A 21,685-nucleotide genomic window follows, 5' to 3' on the forward strand; every position below is an offset into this window, starting at 1 on the left:
TGTCTGTAGATATAAAACGACTCTTATGGTGATTTTTGAAAGTACCCGACATTCAGATGTATTCATAAAATACCTAATTATTTGTTGGTAATAAAACGTGTTCGTATACTGCAGACACGCTGAACCTCCGCGGGTCGGACATCATCCACAACCCGGTGTTCTTCGCTTATCTCATGCTGAGAGCGGACGTGGTGAGTATCCTATTCAGGGCCGGATTAACCCTAAGTCAAAGTAGGCAACTGCCTAGGGGCCCCGCCTCGGCTAGGGGGCCCCGACGGCTCAGCGCGCACAAAAAAAAAATTGTTTCATAGGGTCAATTCACGAGTAAATTTTTTATTCTTAATAATAATGAGTACCTATGCTTTGTTATTGTTTTTTTTTTGTTCCATTCTTTAATTGAATGAAACTGTAATCAAGTTGAAGCAATACTTTCAGTTTACGGGGCGTATATGCGTACCTGGGGCCTGTTTCTCAAAAGCTTGTAACTTGTAATACAAGTGGAAGTCTCTTTCTAACAAAAAGTGACATCCGCTTGTATTACAAGTTACAAGCTTTTTGACGGAGAGCTTAGCTACGGAAATAGGTTTGCAATTAATAGAGCAACGAAATCCCTCTAGTTAGTGTGCCATACTATCATTATTAATTAATCCGGGCACCTGTCAGCTGTTCAGCTCTTAGACCCTGCGATCATATATAACCATGGATACCGCCTTTAGGAACATTACCGTTCAAATTCTCGGGCCAAATTAGCACACATACACAATTACGCCTACATTCAAATAAGACGACGCGTTTACAGAGCCTGTAATCAAAGCTGGTAAACAAAATAAGAGTCATCTTTATTACACTAATGGTACATAGCTAAGTGTAGATGAAATGCATATAATGTCAATAACTACCAATCAGCGACATTAATCCGCTAATAACCTTCTTGCTGTACGTACTGGCCGCTGAGAGTTCGCGGTTCATATTTGATTAGAATATGACTTGGACAGGGATAGGTTTATGCCATACAGTGAAGAACCAGTCAAATAATTCACGTATAATAATTTAATGCAGATTAAAAGATAACTAGTTAAAATGTTGTTATGACATGACAGACTAACTCAACATAAGTAAATATATCATTGTTGTATAAATGTATTCCGCTATAATAAGTATTTTGTATATTTTATTATTAATCTGCATGGCAGTGCGAAGTCACGTTCAGGTCCGTTTGTCCGGCTGTCCGTTTTTCTAAGATCAAGTACGCCATAGTAAATGTATGGCGAACTTGATCTTAGAAATCGGACTGGCTATACAGTCTGCAAAATTTACATGGGTACACGAATCGGGTCAAAAATATTTGAACAGGCGGAGTCACAATAAATCCCCACTTTCAGTTCAGAATATTTTATATGTATATAGCCGGTCAAGCAAGTTTGTCAGTAGAAAAAGGTGCAAAATTAAAATTTTGTATAGGACCACAGCCGTTCGCGCGCTTAAATTTTCTAAATTTGCCGCTCTTATAATATTTTAAACTTTCGCGTTTTGAACACATATTAACTCACATTATACGAAACGAAACTGATTTACGTCGGTAAATCAAGGTAATTGAATATAATTCGCGTTAGACCCGTCTATAATGTGAGTTAATATGTTTGCCGCTCTTTTCTACTGACGGAAATGGCTTGAGAGAGAACCTACATATATGTGACAGTAGAGGGTGGATTCAAATGATCAACATTTTCAGAGAATGTGTGTATTTGTTAAATTAATTCAGTGAAAGCATGATAGGAAAAATTTCTCTACATATAGGAGACCGGGTATGATTATCTCACGGGTTATATCTCATGAATAGAACATATTCTAGATATCTTGCCAGGCATCCACTCAATTTCATGTCTCTCTAATTGGACAGCTTTTTTCCATAGTTCTCTGCGAATAGCATCTTGTGGGAATCTGAATGGAAAGTAATGTAAAATGACAATACCAAATTTGATTATTAATTTGAAATAACTAGGTAGATTTTTTTATAGCTCCATCTCATGAAATAAAAAAGGAAAATACAAATCTGTAAGAAGGAATTTATTACTACATTTATAATTATATAGAAAATACCTAAACCAAACACAAGTTAATAAAATAGTCTACTTCATTTAGCATAACACCATCCCTATTATCCTCGCAATTTAAAAATTCGTATGTTGTTATGAAAGTCGTATGCAGTTGTTACGTTTTAGCTTAGCACGGTAGTATTGAAAACAAATCGTCATGTTTTTTCCAAATTCTACTGAAGTTATCTGTTTACTACACGTGAAAAGTGATTCCACTGTCCTTGGTATGAACTAAAATAACTTCTGCACCACTTCACGACACATGAATATATTTTTAATTACAAAAAAAACGTTGTTTTTATAAATCAATTTAGCCATTTGTCACTGACTGTCATCTCGGTGGTACTGAGATTGCCAATCGAGCAGTTTGTAAGTACCGCCTATCGCGGGGTAGTTTGCGTTGGGTCATAATTGAGCGGACAGAATACTTCCATGTATAGCATTTCGCTGCTTAGACCATTTTGAGAAACGGGCCCCTGTTGTAAAGATTTTCTGAAAAAATGTTAATATTTACTTTTTTCGAACAACCAACAACATCTGGGTTATTTCGACTTAAAATCACGAGGAAAAGTGTCCTTAGTTTTCTTACGAATTTTCGGTGTCAGTTTAGTGGCGATCCATACAAAATGTATGTATGTAAAAATGCGTCACAAAAGTGACCTTTTTTCGACGATTGGTTCATGTCAGAGCGCTGCTTCCTTACAGCTCGGCCTTCGGCGTCGCTTTTTAAGAAATATTAACATTGATTTCAGTAGCTTGGCCTTTTGCCTCGCATGAAAGCTCACTTCGCTAAAAGACGCTTCGGGCTTGTCGAGCAATGCGGAGATTGCTGAGCTCGACCTTCACTTCAGCCTCACTTTTTACCTCAATTTACCATTGGTTTGTGTTCGTTATCTGCTCTACTTCAGCTTAGCCTTTGGCCTCGCTGCGCCAAGCTCGGCCTGCGGTCTCGCTTTTTAATACAATGGAATATGGTTCGTGTCTGTGCTGAACTATGTACCTATCCTGAAGCACGGATTTGACTTCGCAGCATGAAAGCTCGCCTCACTGGGGTACTTCGGACTTTTAGGCCCAGGTGAAGATCGGTACCCGGCCTGGCCTTTTAACAGGCTTTTCACAATTTGCGATATTGTTAACAAAAAATTTCGCGCTCGCTGCGCTCGCGTTTTTAGTAGGTTTTTTGGTTGACCCTTTATCTATATGTTAGCTTGACTGGTGAATTAATACAGTTAGACCAAGAAAAGTCTACAATGATTTTGATAGGATACGCAGTGCAAGTGTTATTTATACGTCATAATTTCATAGAAGTATGACGTTTAAAATAACACTTGCACTGCGTGTGCTATCAAAATCGTTGCAGACTTATCTTGGGCTAACTCTAATAATTTTAACATATGGAAATTCTTTATTACTATGTTGATTCTAATCATGTGGCTCGGCGTTTTGTCTTATGGTCGGACAATCGCTGAATTAATTAGCCTCGCAAAATATTAAATATTGAAAAAATCAACTTTGCGGCATTGAGCGTAGCCTCGCTTAAAATTTGCCATTAGAGGTAGATAGGAAAGTGACGCTCTAGCTCACAGCTTTGGTATTCCACTGGGAATTGGCCTTAAGCCTAAGGGCGATTGTGCACTACAATGAATTTTACTGTCCGGCAGTCCGAGTTTTCATGGTCCGATATGGCATGAAAAAAACGGATGATTGACTTGTGCACTTGTCCGTATTTTTACTCGCAGATGCGGCGCAGTGGCATGAAAAAAACGGATGATTGGCTTGTGCACTTGTCCGTCTTTTTACTCGTAGGTGCGGCGCAGTGGCATGAAACACACACCCCCCCCTAGCCCGCCCCCGCCCGGTCAAGTCATGAATAATACTAATTCCAGACACAGTGCACCAGCATAAACACGTTTTTCATAGCTGTCATCTCGGACCGGAAAAAAACTGTCCGGAATGGGGAAAAATAAAATGTCGGACGGGTAAAATTACGTCTAGTGCACAAGCTACTATATACATTTAATGGCGTGCCATATCGGACCGTAAAAACTCGGACTGCCGGACAGTAAAATTCATTGTAGTGCACAATCGCCCTAAATGGCTCTCCCCACACTTGATGCATCGCGGAATCGGCAATAACCGATAGAAAAAAGCTTTATGTCCAAACAATCAGAGCAACTAGACTCGGATCGTCTCGGCTGAAGATTGATATTAAAAACGCAAACTTATTTCCCTGTACTGAACATGCTGTACCTATGCAGAATTTACTGTATGGGGCCCCGAGCCTTGCACTGCCTAGGGGCCCCGACATACTTAATCCGGCCCTGATCCTATTCTTCATAGTTCATAGTAAGCACCAGAAGATTAATAGAGAAATGTAGACAGCTGTTATTTTTAGACACAATTTCTATTTTAAAACCCGTATAAAACTATAAAGTGTATAGGTAATTTGATCGTGACGTTACATGCTAGTGTTTCATATAAATTCCATAGAAGCAAAACGTTTTGACAGGTCTACAAAAGTGACTGATTTGACTAGTAGGAAAATACCCTATTAGGCCGCGGGCTGGACGCACGCATCACACGCCGCCTGCGACCAATCCATGGCTATAGGCACAGAATAAAAATAATAGTACTAGGTACAGAAGTTTCACTCTCTAACAAAACGCATCTATTACGACATATATGACCGCTAGGTGGCGCCCGCACGAGCAGCCGTCCGTCCCGTAGCGGTGCGCGGCAACTACTACTGCTAGACACCAAAATTGGTGTGGCCGCATGTACTCGTAGCGACGCGACGAAATCGCTTTGCTACAGGTATCTACAAGTACATCCGTTCCACACCAATTTTGGTGGCTAGCCATAAACCGCGCGTGGCGCTGTCGCCACATAGCGGCCGGCCATATCTGTCTTGATCGTAACACACGCGTTTTGTTAGAGAGTGAGTCTTCTGTACCTAGTACTATTATTAATTCTGTGATATAGGCATATATGTACTCGTAGTGTAATCTCTGCATCATCTTGGTTAGAACTGCTACCATAAACGTCAAATTACTTTGAAAACAAAACGTATTTGACGTTACTTCGACGAACTCAAATGTGACTCTAACACAGAAAACCTAGGGGTTGGTCTGTGCTCTGACACAGAAAACGAGGACTGTAATAAAACATTCATAAACTCTTTGATTATCATTAGAGATGCACCGGATATCCGGTTACTATCCGGTATCCGGCCTATCCGGCCCTCTTTTTACTATCCGGCCGGATACCGGATAGTGACCTACTATCCGGCCGGATACCGGATAGTAATTTTGCTTGATTTTGGAGTCAACAAATTGGATTTACGAAACAGTGACGGTCATAATCGTACTCGTTTATTATTTTAAAACATTTTAAACATTCCGCTGTTGCATTCGCACTTATTTTTGAACCTAGAAATGAGTCCACGCAAACTATCACTACGAAACAGATCAAAGCCTGCACAATGCGCACCTGAAAAACCGAAATGTAGGTATAATTTCGCCGGCCGGATACCGGATATCCGGCCGATGATCAGGCCGAATATCCGGTATCCGGTATCCGGCCAAACAACTATCCGTTGCATCTCTAATTATCATCAAATAGAGCGAAAACTCTATCATACTCGTATCATACATTATCGTAGGTATACTTCTTAATAGTACTAGCGGTTGACCAAAATCAGCTGCAAATGGTGTTAAAGGTATGAAAATCGGCACGATTAATCTTTAGGCCATAGCACCAAAAAAAAAAGAAATAAACGGAAAGGAGTTATGACGTCATCTATTTTTTATATGGAAAATAAAAATAATTGTTCAGAAACCCATCGTGTGTGATATTAAATGAAAGGGCATTTTGAGCCGGTTCTAAAAATATATCACATTATTATATTTCCGTCACTTGCATTCAATTAAAATAAAAATAATATAAAAAACATACCAAGTTTGGGCTCCTCCAGATACGAAACCGTTGAATTATTTTTTGTAAAATATACCTCAAGTAATACCCAATATCCCCATATCTAACCCCAAGAAATTAATTTCGAAAATATTTAGTTTTAGTATTTTTAAAATTTTTTTATTATTACAAATTGTGATCTATCAATCTATCGATGAAACGGCCTCCTAGCCTAGTCGATAGTGACCCTGCCTATGAAGCAAGAGGTCCCAGGTTCGAATCCTGGTAAGGGCACACTCTCGATATTCCAGCAATTTAAAAAGCTCTGCAATACATTTAAAATACCCTGCTTCGTCGTTATGGTAAAACGTGCCATTGCCGTGCCGTGGACGTCCACGATAAAGTATATGTGTCTATTCTTTGAAACTTTGTATTATGTGTAAAGTTATAGGTACACAGCCAAATATTTGATGTAGGTATTTCAAACAACCAGTCAGATTTATACACATATGTAATATATGTATATTCTCATTTCTTTTATTTTGTTTTCTGTTGTTTTTGTAAGAATTTGATATGTTTTCTAAAAGAGCTAAGTATTTGTATCATTTAATACACAATACACATATATATTTTTAAATCCAATTTCTGTAAAGAAAAATACCCACTGTATGTAATTGCATGAATTGTATCGTAATTTTAATTGATTGTTGTCTTATTTACTCGTAATGCATGTTAATTATAAGATGTAATGTTTTGAAAAGATGTGTCCCGAGGAGTTTGTTGCCGGTCCCATATTGGGATACCCTCCTCCAATTGAGGGGGGACTTAAATCTTCTTGAGGCAGAGGTGTAGGGTTGGAGCCGGTGTAGCTTTATTTGACGTCCATAAGCGCATTGTAATATGCCTACTTGAATAATAAACTATATTTATCTTTAAACAAGCTCTTGACAAACATTTTTCGCAAATGTTTCCAGACCACAGACAACATAATCCTATTCTGGGGCGACGGCGAGCTGCCCGCCGACGTGTCATCTTTTTTGGCGGCAGAGGGCACCACCGTGACAGCGCGCCCTTACAGCGAGATTTTCAGCTTTCTGAGGGGATTTCCGGTATGCTTATATACCAGCGTTTTTTTTATAAAACCCACTGTTTTTTCTAATACCACATCGCTGGCAAACAAGCATACGGCCCGCCTGATGGTAAGCAGTCACCGTAGCCTATGGACGCCTGCAACTCCAGAGGTGTTACATGCGCGTTGCCGACCTTTTAAAAACCTGTACACTCCTTTTTTGAAGAACCCCATACTGTAGACCCTCGGGAAAACCTCGGAAGGGAGCTCATTCCACAGCCGGAGCGTCCGCGGGAGGAAATTCCTCTTAAATCGCACAGTATTGCTATATTTATGAAATTTTACGTCTTACGGTGACAGCTACGTATCATTTCAATACAGTTTTGGGAGATTTATATTTTCTCAGAATAACTACTCTCCTCTCCAGAAAATATAATTTGTGAAGATTAGAAACCGAAGGAAAACAAATTTATGATGAAATGTATGTTTATATTTTTAGGACACTCTACCAGAGGGCAGCACTCACACTATTTGGCTGTCGCAAGATGGAAGCCACGCCATTCATTTAGCGGCTGAAGCTGTAAGTCAATTATTTCTCTCTAATTTTAAAATCTAATTTGTTATATTCATCATCATCATCATCTTAGCGTCCAGACGCCCACTGTTGGGCCTCTTTTCGTGTATGCCACTTTATCCCGGTCCTGGCCTAGTCTCATCCAGAAATGAAAGGTTCCGCGATTTTTCGAATGTGCCAACGGACGCCAGGCGCTTTTTTCATCCGAAAGCGGCCACCAATTCGTCAATATTTTGGTCCACCTGCCATCACTCTGCCAACGGCACATGGCAACATGCCCCGCCCAATTCCATTTCAGCTTGGTAATGACGTCATCCTGTTATATTACTTTATATTACTTTTTACGATGATTTGAACGCCACGCCTGTCGTGCGCGGCACGTTATCAGGGGTGCGAATCGCCTCCCTTCGGGCAAACTCGGCTCCGTTCGGCTCAGCATTGCTCCGAGCAATTATTAGGGTTGGCACAACTTGACGTTTTGCGTGCACGCCCAACAGATAAGATAATTACTTGAATTTTGACAACCGTAATTAGCCGAAAGGGATAGTGCCATACATTAGAAAGGGACATGATTCGTCCCTGAACCGCTGTCAAACTTCGGTTTTGTAGGAAGTTTCCTTTCTGTACGGTAGTAGTACCTATTACTTATTCTGATGGTTTTACTTTCATTATGATTTCCTTTTCTTTCGTCGGCGTAGTATTTATGGAACTTCTGACATTCAGAACTTCGTAAGCGCGATGTAGGAGAAGTATGGGCGCTGCATACAAGTTGCACTCGATGCATGGGAACTGGCTATAGTAACGCCATCTGTTGATATCTTGTGGCACGACGCTGACAAAGGAGTCGGCGCGTCATCGTGAACCTTACTGGAATGCACTAAGGTTGATATTGCGCTGTAGCCGCGCGTCAGTTGACGTCTTTGCCGGTCAAAGGCACAGAATAAATAATAGTACTAGGTACAGAAGACTCACTCTCTAACAAAACGCGTCTGTTACGATCAGGACAGATATGGCCGCTAGGTGGCGACAGCGCCACGCGCGGCTTATGGCTAGCCACCAATATTGGTGTGGAACGGATGTACTTGTAGCAAAGCGACGAAATCGCGGAGTGAGCCACGCCTGTCAAAGGATTAAGTTACATTAGTTATTTGGTTCAATGTCATCCGGTCCTGCAAGAAATGTTTTTTCTTAGCAATTTTATTCATTTAAGTATTCATCGTTTCTCTTTGTTTTAGGAAGGTAGAGTTTCAACAGTATCAACGGTGTCTCCTGTGGCTCTGATGAAGACGGTCAAGAACGAAGTGGAACTAAAGGTACCTAACAGTTATTTAGAGGGCTGATTTAGACGGCGCGCGAACTCGCATGCGATTTTAGCTACAATGCGGACTGTTGGTTACGTCCAATTCAACCGACCGATCAAAACCCGCAATGTAATGAAACTCGCATGCGAGTTCTCGCATCGTCTAAATGAGCCCATAGCCATATTGGGAGCGTAGGGTTATCTAAGACACGCAGCTATGTAACTAACAATAAACACTAATGACGGATTCGGTAGCTAACCACGCTATATAAAAGAAATAATACCCTTTGTTTAACCTTTTGGACGTCAATGACCGATATATCCGCACCGTAGGTCCAACGCCAAAGACCGATTAATCCGTCACAGACCACAGAGCAACACAGACCTACGTGCATATGCATAACGTTCAATTTCAGTTTTGACACTTCGGTGACGTGGCGTCCGAGTGACAGCTTTTGTGTTTGACACGGCGTCGAAAAGATTAACAGATTAAGGCGAAAAAAACCTCAGAAAAATTCAACTACCTACATTTATACCATAGACAAGACATCCTCCAGACTGAGCATAGTAGCGCTACCCCCTCTGCCACAAATATACGGTAGTTTTACTCCATTTTCGAGTCAAAGTGTCGTTGTGTGACGCCCGTGTCTTTGAACGGACCAATCACGGCGCGGGACTCGCTCACGTCGTCCCCCGCACCCCAGTATTTTTGGCAGCATCGGTTTCATGAAATAATTGCTCTATGCTCCGTCTATCCCTAGCCCTATATGGAAGTGAAACGTGGACAATGAACCTAAGAGATAGAAAGAGAATGGAAGCATTTGAAATGTGGTGCTGGAGGCGTATGGAAGGCATTAGTTGGAAAGACAAGATAACGAATGAGGAGGTGCTAAGAAGAGTGAATGAAAGGAGAGCTATCCTGGACACCATCGCAAATAGACGCGGAAAAATGATTGGACACTTAATACGACACGACCACTTCTTTAAAACTATCCTGGAGGGGCGGATAGGACACAAGCGGGGAAGAGGAAAACCCAGACGCAGCTTTTTGGAGCAAGTGAAAGAAAAAGTGGGGGTCGTGTCGTATCAAAAAGTCAAAGAGCTGGCGCAGGATAGGGAAAGCTGGAAGATACTCCACCGACAAGAGAATAACTCTTAAGTTGATGATGATGCTCCGTCTATATGATTTATACCTATTTTGCAGGGGTTCCGTTCAGCGCACGTCAAAGACGGTATAGCGGTGGTTCGCTTCCTGCGTTGGATACACGAGCAGGTTGACGCGGGCGTCAACGTCACAGAAGTCGACGTGGATAACAAACTTCTAGAACTGCGAGGGTGAGTTCATATGGGTTACTTTATCTATTTTTTAGGGTTCCGTACCCAAAATGTAAAACGGGACCCTATTACTAAGACTTCGCTGTCCGTCCGTCCGTCCGTCCGTCTGTCTGTCACCAGGCTGTATCTCACGAACCGTGATAGACAGATGATGTATTTCTGTTGCCGCTATAACAACAAATACTAAAAACAGAATAAAATAAAGATTTAAGTGGGGCTCCCATACAACAATAACGTGATTTTTGACCAAAGTTAAGCAACGTCGGGCGTGGTCAGTACTTGGATGGGTGACCGTTTTTTTTTTTGCATTTTTTTCCGTTTTTTTTTTCATTATGGTACGGAACCCTTCGTGCGCGCGTCCGACTCGCACTTGCCCGGTTTTTTAACAAGCTGAAACGTCTGCGAACGATGCTATAGTTCGTTTTTTTTAGCATTAGAAAGAACTTGAAAGAAGGTAAGCGATCTTGACAAGTCTTTTAATTGAAAAACGCTTTTTAAAAATCAGTAACTATTACTTATGAAAGCAGAAGAATATAAATGATCGTATTACATTCATAATTGTTATATATTTGCCGTAACTTATTTTTAAAACGTGTTTTTCAATTAAAAGACACATCAAGATTGTTTACCTTAACTGCTAAAAAAACGAACTATAGAATATAATTATTTAAAAGTGGAAAAATTACTCTTGGGTGAGACTAGAACTCACGGCCTCTGGATCGATACTTTGTGCTATGCTGCTAAAAGGGACAAGGACACAACATATTCCTATCTCATTCTCTTTCCATCTCAGCAGAAAGTATTCTGAAAAAGGATAGATGTAATAACCCCTAAAGCCCACTTGGACCATTCCACTATCCCGGGGTTAAGCGGTTAAACCGTTAACCCAGTGCCAAATTGTACTGATAACCATGGTAACTCCAGGTTTAACCGGTTAACCCTGGGTTAGTGAATTGGAGCAAGTGGTCCTAAGTCTTTTGTTTATTTTTAGCGAAGAGGAAGACTTCATGGGGGCCTCGTTTGCTACCATCGCTGGCGCGGGCGAAAATGGAGCTATCATACATTATAAGGCAGACCCAGAAGGACCGCAGAGGGTCATTACTAAAGACGACATGTTGCTGGTTGACTCTGGGGGACAATACAAGTAAGGGCGAAAATGGGGCCATCATACATTATAAGGCAGACCCAGAAGGACCGCAGAGGTTCATTACTAAAAACGACATGTTGCTGGTTGACTCTGGGGGACAATACAAGTAAGTGAGGGCACAATACAAGTAAGGGCGAAAATGGGGCCATCATTCATTATAAGGCAGACCCAGAAGGACCGCAGAGGGTCATTACTAAAGACGACATGTTGCTGGTTGACTCTGGGGGACAATACAAGTAAGGGCACGATACAAGTAAGTGAGGGCACAGTACAAGTAAGTGACGGCACAATACAAGTAAGTAAGGGCGCAATACAAGTAAGTAAGGGCACAGTACAAGTCATCATCTTCCTCGCGTTATCCCGGCATTTAAGCCACGGCTCATGGGAAACTGGGGTCCGCTTGACAACTAATCCCAAGAAGCGTAGGCACTAGTTATTATTATTACGAAAGCGACTGCCATCTGACCTTCCAACCCAGAGGGTAAACTAGGCCTTATCGGGATTAGTCCGGTGTCCTCACGATGTTTTCATTCACCGAAAAGCGAATAAATATCAAATGGTATTTCGTAGGTAAGTGTGAAAACACTCATTGGTACGAGCCGGGGTTTGAACCCGCGACCTTCGGATTGAAAGTCGCACGCTCTTACCGCTAGGCCACCAGCAATCCCGGCAATTAAGTACGTAAGAGTGGGAATGGCGCCATCACACAATAGGGTATTTGACTACTAGTCAAATCAGTTTCTTTTTTCGAACTGTCAAAACGATTTTTCTACTATGGAATTTATATGAAACACTAGCATGTGACGTCACAAGCAAATTACCTACTCTTTATAGTTTTATACGGGTTTTAAAATAGAAATAGTGTCTAAAAATAACTGCTGTCTACGTTTCTCTATTAATCTTCTGGTGCTTTATTTCATGCATGGTGTAAAATAATTTATTTTAAATACAGTCAAATACCCTATTTCGCATTTTTCTAAATTAAATTTTCACAATTAGCTACGATGGAATGAAGAAAGTTTTTGCTGATCTACAATTGTCAATGCTACTATGGGGCGGTTCGGTTCGTGGGTTTTTGAAGAAGCAAAAGACGCTACATTCCAGTTGTATATAATATATACCTACTAATGAAGTATATATACATATGTATATATTATGTTCGCAGGGACGGAACGACAGACATCACCCGCACTCGACACATGGGCACCCCCACCGACATGCAGAAGCTCACATTCACACGCGTGATGAAAGGACAGATTCTTATGGGCACCGCCGTGTTTCCTAGGGGCATCACTGTGAGTCTACTTTATACAGATACCATTAGTGCCTTTTGTCCCTTGCGTATTAAAGGTATTTATTAGGGATGTACCGAGTACCGACTAGTCGGGAAAGCCGCCTATCCGCCCTCATTTATTGTCGGCGGTTAGTCGGCGACCAGTCGGCAAAAATCGCCGATTAGTCGGCACTTTATAAAGTGACAGAAAACAGGGCAAAAAGATATAAACAATAAATATTTTCCATAAGCTTTTCACCTATTTTACCAAAATTCCTATTTAGGGTGCTTACGAAAACTTTTGTTCGAATTATTTATTGACCGTGTGGTCGCTTTCTTGTCCGACTGTCGTATGAAATATAGCCTTAGGATATTGTTTTCAGTCTTACTATTTATAATATGATGTATAGCGCGACGAAAGGTGTAAAACGATTGTTTTTTAAGTGCATCTGAACCGAACTTAGAACGTGGGATTAATTGTTATTCGAAATGATTATTTATTTATTAGGTATATTTGATTATTGATGAGGAAATGGATATTCCGATGTAATACTATCTACTTCTTTGTTACTTATGCTTTTTTTTTTGACATTTAGATTTTATTCTAGAAATTCTAGACTAGTATTTTTTTATACAATCTTTTTAATATTTGACGATCCTTTTGTGAAATTCTTAGTGTTAAATTTGATATGTATAATAATCCAATTTTATTATGGAATAATATTAACATCAATAAATTGCTCTGATAATTAGATTAAGATTAATTACGATTCATAAGAGCTTGTTGCTAGGCCTACATGAATAAAGTATATTTTTGATTTTGATTTTGATTTAAGACAAAAATAATGATCTGGCCGATTAGTCGGCTAGTCGGCCAAATCAAGTCGGTACATCATTTAGTACTAGTATTTATTAACAAAACTTATAAACTATTATTAAAATTAAGTATACAATAAATTAAAACTATTTAAAAAAATACTTAAATAAAACTTACTCACCTATTTTAGGTCCCTCAGATCTGTCCCCTGCGGAAGGGTGCCCATAAGGCTACATTCCCACGCTGAACAGCTATGCCTATTCTTTGGCTTAGGAATGTAGCCAGCCCGTCACCCATAGTTTCAATCAGTCTTTTTTTTAGGCCCGGAAAGAGATTCTGTGCATTAATTTGTCTGTGTAGCAATTGGTTGTTCTAACAGTAATTGCTCTACTTTCCTCAGGGCAACATTCTAGAGACCCTCGCCCGTAAAGCGTTATGGGATGTGGGTCTGAACTACAACCACGGCACGGGGCACGGCGTGGGGCACTTCTTGAACGTGCACGAGGGTCCCGGGGGCATCGGCTCTGCCCTCATCGCTACAGACCCGGGCATCTTCCCGGGCATGATCTTCAGCGATGGTAAGATACGGGGCACGCGTGGGGCACTTTTTGAACGCGACGTGCCCTAGAGGCCCTGGGGCACTTTCCCAGGAAGGATCTTGTGACAGTAAACCAACTCTGTTTCTGTATCCCTAATATTAAAAAATAAAACTCAAATTGGGTCTGTCGAAAAATCAAACACAAACAATGTTAACGACCGGTCTGGCCTGGTCTGGTCTGGGTGGGTAGTGAGCCTGCCTGTGAAGTCAATGGGCCTGGGTTCGAATCCCGGTAAGGGCATTTATTTGTATGATGATACAGATATTGGTTCCTGAGTCATGGATGTTTTCTATTTAAGTATTTGTATCGGTATTTATCGTTGTTTGAGTACCCACAACACAAGCTTTCTTGAGCTTACGTGGGACTTAGTCAATTTGTGTAAGAATGTCCATATAATACAGTGAAACCTGGATAAGTGAGACCTCAAGGGACGAGCAGATTTGTCTCACTTAAAGAGGTATTCCACTTACCCAGGCTCTCAGTTAGCCAGGTACAAATAAATTTCTGTCTCATTTACAGAGGGCCCCATTAATAGAGGTGAGAATAGAGGATGGATTTCAGTTATAGAGGTGGTTAATAAGGTATTTTGTAATTATATTTAAAAATAAATAAGGTAAAATAATCCTTGTCCCTGTCTGTTAATTATTTCTTTAAATTTATTTTGAATGATTTTATCTACAAATGATAGTTTTTTTTTTCAATTAGATTTGATACGGACTTCATTGCCTCTTAGAAAATTATTAACTGAAAATGTGTTTATTCGTGTTACTTATCAAGATTTCTGCTTTCGTTTTGATAGTTTTAACTACATAAAGTACCTAACTTAATGAAAGTTGAAGTCTTTTAGACACAATTAAGCAAATGCGGAATTTATGGATAGACTAAGAGTTACTTAGTAAGAATACGGAAACTGATCAATAGAGTCCAAGTTAGAGAGGTCATAGACTGATTTTATCTCAGATACACAGGCCAATTCTTATAAAATTTAAAAAAAACAATTAGGAAAATGTAATTTTATAAATATAGTCTCAGTAAAAGAGGTAAAATATACTCTCTGTCTCAATTATAGAGGTAAATCTGACTATAAATCACAACGACTAATCTCAGTTATAGAGGTTCATTTTATCTCACTAACAGAGGTAATTCAGTGCTAAAGTGCCGGGACCGCACCATGAGTCCCAGCTATAGAGGTTTCTCACTTATCCAGGTCCCACTTAACCAGGTTTCACTGTATTTATTTTCACCTCAGCAGCTCGAACAAGGGTACTTTGCTTCTTAAAAACAGTGAGCTAAATGCGATTTTGCTCACTGAGTCATTTTGTCTCACTCAGTGAGCAAAATCGCATTTTGCTCACTGAGTGTGTCTCATTCAGTGAGCAAAATGCGATTTTGCTCACTGAGTGAGACAAAATGACATTCAAGTGACCTTTATAGTCAAATGTCATTTCAACATGCGGGGTCTAATACAAGTTCGATATACTTGGGTTCTATTATCTCTGTCCCTCTAGGTATGTTCTCACTGCTTAGGGTGAAAAATTTTGTGTACTACACGAGATCAAAGTTATTAGGGTTCCGTACCCAAAGGGTAAAACGGGACCCTATTACTAAGACTTCGCTGTCCGTCCGTCCGTCCGTCCGTCCGTCCGTCCGTCTGTCACCAGGCTGTATCTCACGAACCGTGATAGCTAGACAGTTGAAATTTTCACAGATGATGTATTTCTGTTGCCGCTATAACAACAAATACTAAAAACAGAATAAAATAAAGATTTAAATGGGGCTCCCATACAACAAACGTGATTTTTGACCAAAGTTAAGCAACGTCCCCATATAACCATTCCAGTCGCAGAATCACAAAGTGGTAACTAAATGTCAGATGTGTCGTAACAGAGTCCACACAATGTGTCTAGAATTGTTTCGAAACAAAGTGTCGTCGCCGTGTCTACACTTTTCCGTAACAAGGTGTCGACACATTTGTGTGCACTTTGCGTGCGGTTTGCGACTAAATCTGACAGCAAATTTGTGACAGCAAATGTCAATATAAAATACCTCTTGAAAACCAAGGTTTGTCAAACTACTATTAGTGTCTCGTGTGCTCGTAATTCTAGTAAGTCATCATGGGCAATGCAAATGATAATAATCGACCGAAACCATATAAACACCCAACACCCGTCAACCTTTTACAGAAAAGTTTTTAAAGAAATTCAATAAGCTACTTAGGTCAGGCAACGAATGCTCCAAAAGTTGTAGAGGGAAATGCTCGGAACACAATTTTTGACTCCGTAACTTGGTTTGACAAGTTAGGAGGTGAACATATCAAAAGTCCCCGGCCCTTGAGCGGGGGGGGAGAGAGGGGGCTTTGAAGGTCCCATTTTCCCGTTTTTCGATTATATCTCGGAAACTATGCATCTCAGCGACATGGCCACTTATACAAAATGAAAGGTAATTTAATTTGTTACAAGTTTATTCCGTCAATTTTTTCGATATGTTGAATAGTTTTTGAGATATCCGCTCTTGAAAGTTTATTTAGGGCTCTAAATTTTATCTTGAAATATCTATATCAGTGAAGGTGCTAGGCCGTGTTTGGTATCGTTTTCGTATAAATCTGGGGTGCTGAATCCATTTAAGATATCACATTGACACCATTCCACAAAATAAAAATAAATCTTTTTAGGGTTCCGTACCTCAAAAGGAAAAAACGGAACCCTTATAGGATCACTCGTGCGTCTGTATGTATGTCCGTCTGAATACACAAAATAGTTCTTTACCTATAGATGACAGGAAAACCTATTAGAAATGTGCAGTCAAGCGCGAGTCGGACTTAATGTACGGAACCCTTAATACGCGAGTCCGACTCGCACTTGGCCGGTTTTTTTGAAACTCTTCTTGACGCTTAACCGCTGAACCGATTTCGTTGAAATTTGGTATAGAAATAGTTTGCGTCCCGGAACAGGACATAGGATAGATCTTATAACCAAAATCATCTTTTGAAGGTGTGAAAAGTGGCGTGGAAATTTGTACGGGAAATCAATAACCGCTGAACCGATTTATATGAAATTTGGGATGGTCTACATCTTTGATTTAGTTAAAAATGATGAAAAAACATGACTTCAAACCTAAACTTAAACAGTATTAACTTCAAGAAGTCAATTCTGAATTCCCCCCTACACCTCATTTCACACCTTTAAAGGGTGATTTTTGAGATAACTTATTATATCCTGTCTCGGGACTCAAAATATATGTGTACCAAATTTAAATTATAACTGTTCAGCAGTTTAAGCGTGAAGAGGAGTTTAAAAGAAAGACTTTCTTTAGTATTTTAATAAGTTTATATGTGACGTTCCACGGGAAAAGGTACCTTATGAGGGTTTCTAGTTTCGGAGATATTAAATGTTTTGTAAAGAGGTGAAAAAATGCTCAATTTTTTTTTATTGTGTGATCTGAAACCTTAATGCCTAACGTTTGTTTACCTGTTTTTATTTTTGTTATAAGTTAGTTATAAGCCTAGTAATGTCGTCTCAGAGTTTAGTAGAAAAGGTACCTTATGGAAAAATGATTGAAAATTCCCAAAAAAAACTAGTCAATACGGGAAAAGAAGTTTGGTAGAGAACTGTATTAGCATTCTGCAAAACTAATTTGATAATTTCAGTTCTGGTTGGGGCGCCTCGCAAATATTATAACCGTCATAGACCGACATCACAAATCCAAGTAGACTGCTATTATACCAAAGTTACTCTCGTCAAGTCTTTCTTAACTAGAATAATCTTCATTTGGTTTGGTCGCATGCAGTAAATCAGCCATTGGTTTGCTGAAAAATGCCAATACCCGACGCATTACCTTATGGAATATCTGAGGTCATTGAACCTATATGCCGCTTATCTTCAATAGCAACCGAAATATATTATTGATAAGAAATAGACGATTTATACCATCTTAACCCCAAAATATTATTAGTTTATCCTAACTGTTCCATCATCATCATGCCTCATCATGTAACTTGACCACAAGGTACCTTTTCATTACATACAAATTATTGGTCTTTTTTAAGATTATTATGACGAAGAACTAATTAAATTGGGGGCAGTTTAATGTAAATTAATATTTTCTATTCATAAAAGATAAACTATAATATGATTGATATTTTGTAGTGATGTATTATTAGATTTATTTCCATAAGGTACCTTTTCGTAAATGTATGGAGCAAATACTGTTATTGTTATGTAAGTTTAAAGTGGCATAAGGGGTTAAATATAGTATTTAGTTGGGGTTTTAGGATTTATTTCATTTGAATGACAGAATTTCTTTCATATGTGCTCAGAAAAATTGATTGTGTGTCACATTAAAAGTAAAAATATTCAATTTTGTGATTTTATATGAAAAAGTCAGAAAATACATTTTCACCTCTAAATCGGTATTGTTTTTTGCTTAAACTGTCTGTCAGTGTCGTTTTCTAATAGATAAAATTTAAATCTTGAGAGCTCATTGCAATCAATCGTGAAAATGAAATAAAACTTTATTTTCAAGAGATTGGTTAGTATACACATAAATCAGTCGATATCAAAAGTTTATATTTGCATTACAGAACAAGTCGCAATATTTTTTTAATCTCAGATATATAAGGCATTATTATTTGTAGTCAACTATGTAACTTACTTCAGGAACATAGTTTTTTAGGCGGCTAAACTTAAAACTTCTCTATCGTAAAGTTGCTCATTTCACAACATTATTTTCAAAAAATCATATCTCTGTAACTACGCAACCTAGAAGGTTGATCTTTTGTGTTATCGATAGCTTATTTATTGTAGATTACTAGGGTATGCATAACTCCATACCCGCCATAAGGTACCTTTGACCGTGGGACGTCACATATGTTTTTACTTCGGAATGGTGTCAATGTGATACCTTAACTAAATTTGATACTGCGAATTTATACGAAATCGATACCAAACATGGCCTCGTAGCTTTACTGTTGTAGAAGTCAAAATAAAATTGAGAGCCCTAAATTCTTATTACTTGGCCAAACTTGTGTAGAAGGAAAAGGTAAAATAAAAGTCTTCGGCAGGAATATAAGACACAAATATATTTTTTTTTGCGTTACTATTTCATTCATCAAATATGAACATACCTTGATTATACTATTCTAGTGAGATCCTCATAGATAAACAAAAACATTTACTTAAAAAATTACAAGGTCGAAATGTCACGGAACTTTTTTTTTTTTCCTTTATTAAGGGGCTTTTTCGATTGAACGAATATGTCACCCCATAAAAAACAGACTTAATTAACAAAGTTAAAAGAAAGTAAATAGCTACATCTAGTTTAATTACATCACACATTTCTGTCCCTCAGACCGCACTTAACAATATTTAGTACCTTTTCAACAACCTCAGACATGGGGTTCGAAAGGTAGGTATTACATAACCCAATGGAACTGTCAATGTCATGAAATATCTGTCTTCTAAGTCGCTCATTTCGGACACACTCCATTAAAATATGATACACATCCTCGACGCGATTACATAAGGTGCATAATTCCGAATTCACTTTACGCATGAGGTAGGCGAACTTATTCAATGGAATGTGTCCAGAGCGCAATCTCAATAATAAAACTAGATCCTGCCTACACAACACACTATTATCAATCCAAGGAGAATTAAAGGGTTGTGGCTGTATTGTCTTATACCAAATACCTTTGTCCCTAGATCTCTCGTCGAAATATTCCTTCCACAATTCGCGACACTTTAATTTGACTAAATGTAAACAGTCATTATTGCCCCCATATAATGTTTCAAGTGAAATTGAATTTTTTGAATTTGAATTTTAAATTCAATGCCATCGCTGCATGCCTGTTTTGCTAATGCATCAGCTGTCTCATTGCCACTTATACCTACATGCGATGGAATCCATTGCAATATTATAACTTTTGCCATAGATTTAGTAATATGTGAAAAATATAAACTTTTATGACAAAAAAAATCTGGACACAATTTAAGAATCACCCAATTGCGTCGAGGAAGCATCTGTATTTTTGCTTGTTTCATTACCTCCTCGCTTCTTTTTTGTCCTTTGTATTCTGTAGTAATTTGTTAGATCTGAAAATAAAGATAACTTGCGTCGTCACGGATGTCGATTTATAGGTTTTAGGGAGTGCAGAATTCGAAAACGATGATCAATTTATAATCCAAGATGGCCGCTACGTATTTTGTCATAAAAGTGGAATCCAAAATAGTCATCATTTTCGAAATCTGCGCCCCCTAAAACCTATAAAACGACATCCATGACGACTTTTATGACATAGTGCATGGCCGCCATCTTGGAATCCAAAATAGTCATCATTTTCGAAATCTGCGCCCCCTAAAACCTATAAAACGATATCCATGACGACTTTTAGGACATAGTGCATTGCCGCCATTTTTAAATTGAAAATGTTATCATTTTCGAAATCTGCGCCCCCCAAAACCTATAAAACGACACCCATGACGACTTTTATGACATAGTGCATGGCCGCCATTTTGGATTCCAAAATGGTCATCATTTTCGAAAGCGGGGCCCCCTAAAACCTATAAAACGACATACATGACGACTTTTATGACATAGTGCATGGCCGCCATCTTGGAATCCAAAATGGTCATCATTTTCGAAATCTGCGCCCCCTAAAACCTATAAAACGACACCCATGACGACTTTTATGACATAGTGCATGGCCGCCATTTTGGAATCCAAAATGGTTATCATTTTCTAAATCTGCGCCCCTCAAAACCTAGAAAACGACACCCATGACGACTTTTATGACATAGTGCATGGCCGCCATTTTGGATTTCAAAATGGTCATCATTTTCTAAATCGGGGCCCCCTAAAACCTATAAAACGACATCCATGACGACTTTTATGACATAGTGCATGGCCGCCATCTTGGAATCCAAAATGGTTATCATTTTCGAAATCTGCGCCCCCTAAAACCTATAAAACGACACCCATGACGACTTTTATGGCATAGTGCATGGCCGCCATTTTGGATTCCAAAATGGTCATCATTTTCAAAATTGGGGCCCCCTAAAACGTATAAAACGACATCCATGACGACTTTTATGACACAGTGCATGGCCGCCATTTCGGATTCCAAAATGGTCATTATTTTCGAAATCGGCACTCCCTAAAACCTATATATCGACACCCATCTCGACTTTTATGACAAAGTGTTTTGCTACCGTCTGCATGCAAGACATTTCTATTATTTTTACGTACAAAAATGGCCCCCTGTCAACTTTCAATCGAGATTTAATCGATAATTTATTCGATTAATATTCAGATTAATTCAATTTCAATCTATGTTAGGTCGACTAAACTAATCGCGATTAAAATTTGAGAATTAACTTTTTTTATTCCATTAATTAGTCGAATAAACAGTTAATCGATTAATGCCCATCTCTGACCACGGCATTTTTACACTTTGAGAATATCTGAAAACAAATCAACACAAGGAGCCATTTTGCAAATCCAGTAACATACCAGTAACTTTGTTATTACTTTTGACAGCGCGTGTCATGTGTCAACACAGAGTCGACA

At 39.1% G+C, this 21,685-nt stretch overlaps 1 protein-coding gene across 1 annotated transcript in view; it reads left to right on the top strand.

Moving 5' to 3' along the window:
• LOC134802489 (xaa-Pro aminopeptidase ApepP-like) overlaps window positions 1-21,685 on the top strand; it is a 48,035-nt gene that overhangs the window by 16,975 nt on the left and 9,375 nt on the right. Inside the window, exons 8-15 of the mRNA XM_063775168.1 lie at window positions 115-191; window positions 6,983-7,117; window positions 7,577-7,657; window positions 8,887-8,964; window positions 10,156-10,286; window positions 11,278-11,430; window positions 12,599-12,728; window positions 13,924-14,101. Coding sequence (XP_063631238.1) covers window positions 115-191; window positions 6,983-7,117; window positions 7,577-7,657; window positions 8,887-8,964; window positions 10,156-10,286; window positions 11,278-11,430; window positions 12,599-12,728; window positions 13,924-14,101 — 963 coding nt within the window. The remainder of the gene's footprint in view (window positions 1-114; window positions 192-6,982; window positions 7,118-7,576; window positions 7,658-8,886; window positions 8,965-10,155; window positions 10,287-11,277; window positions 11,431-12,598; window positions 12,729-13,923; window positions 14,102-21,685) is intronic.

Source organism: Cydia splendana, chromosome 24, assembly GCF_910591565.1.
Source record: "Cydia splendana chromosome 24, ilCydSple1.2, whole genome shotgun sequence".
Classification (NCBI taxonomy): domain Eukaryota; kingdom Metazoa; phylum Arthropoda; class Insecta; order Lepidoptera; family Tortricidae; genus Cydia; species Cydia splendana.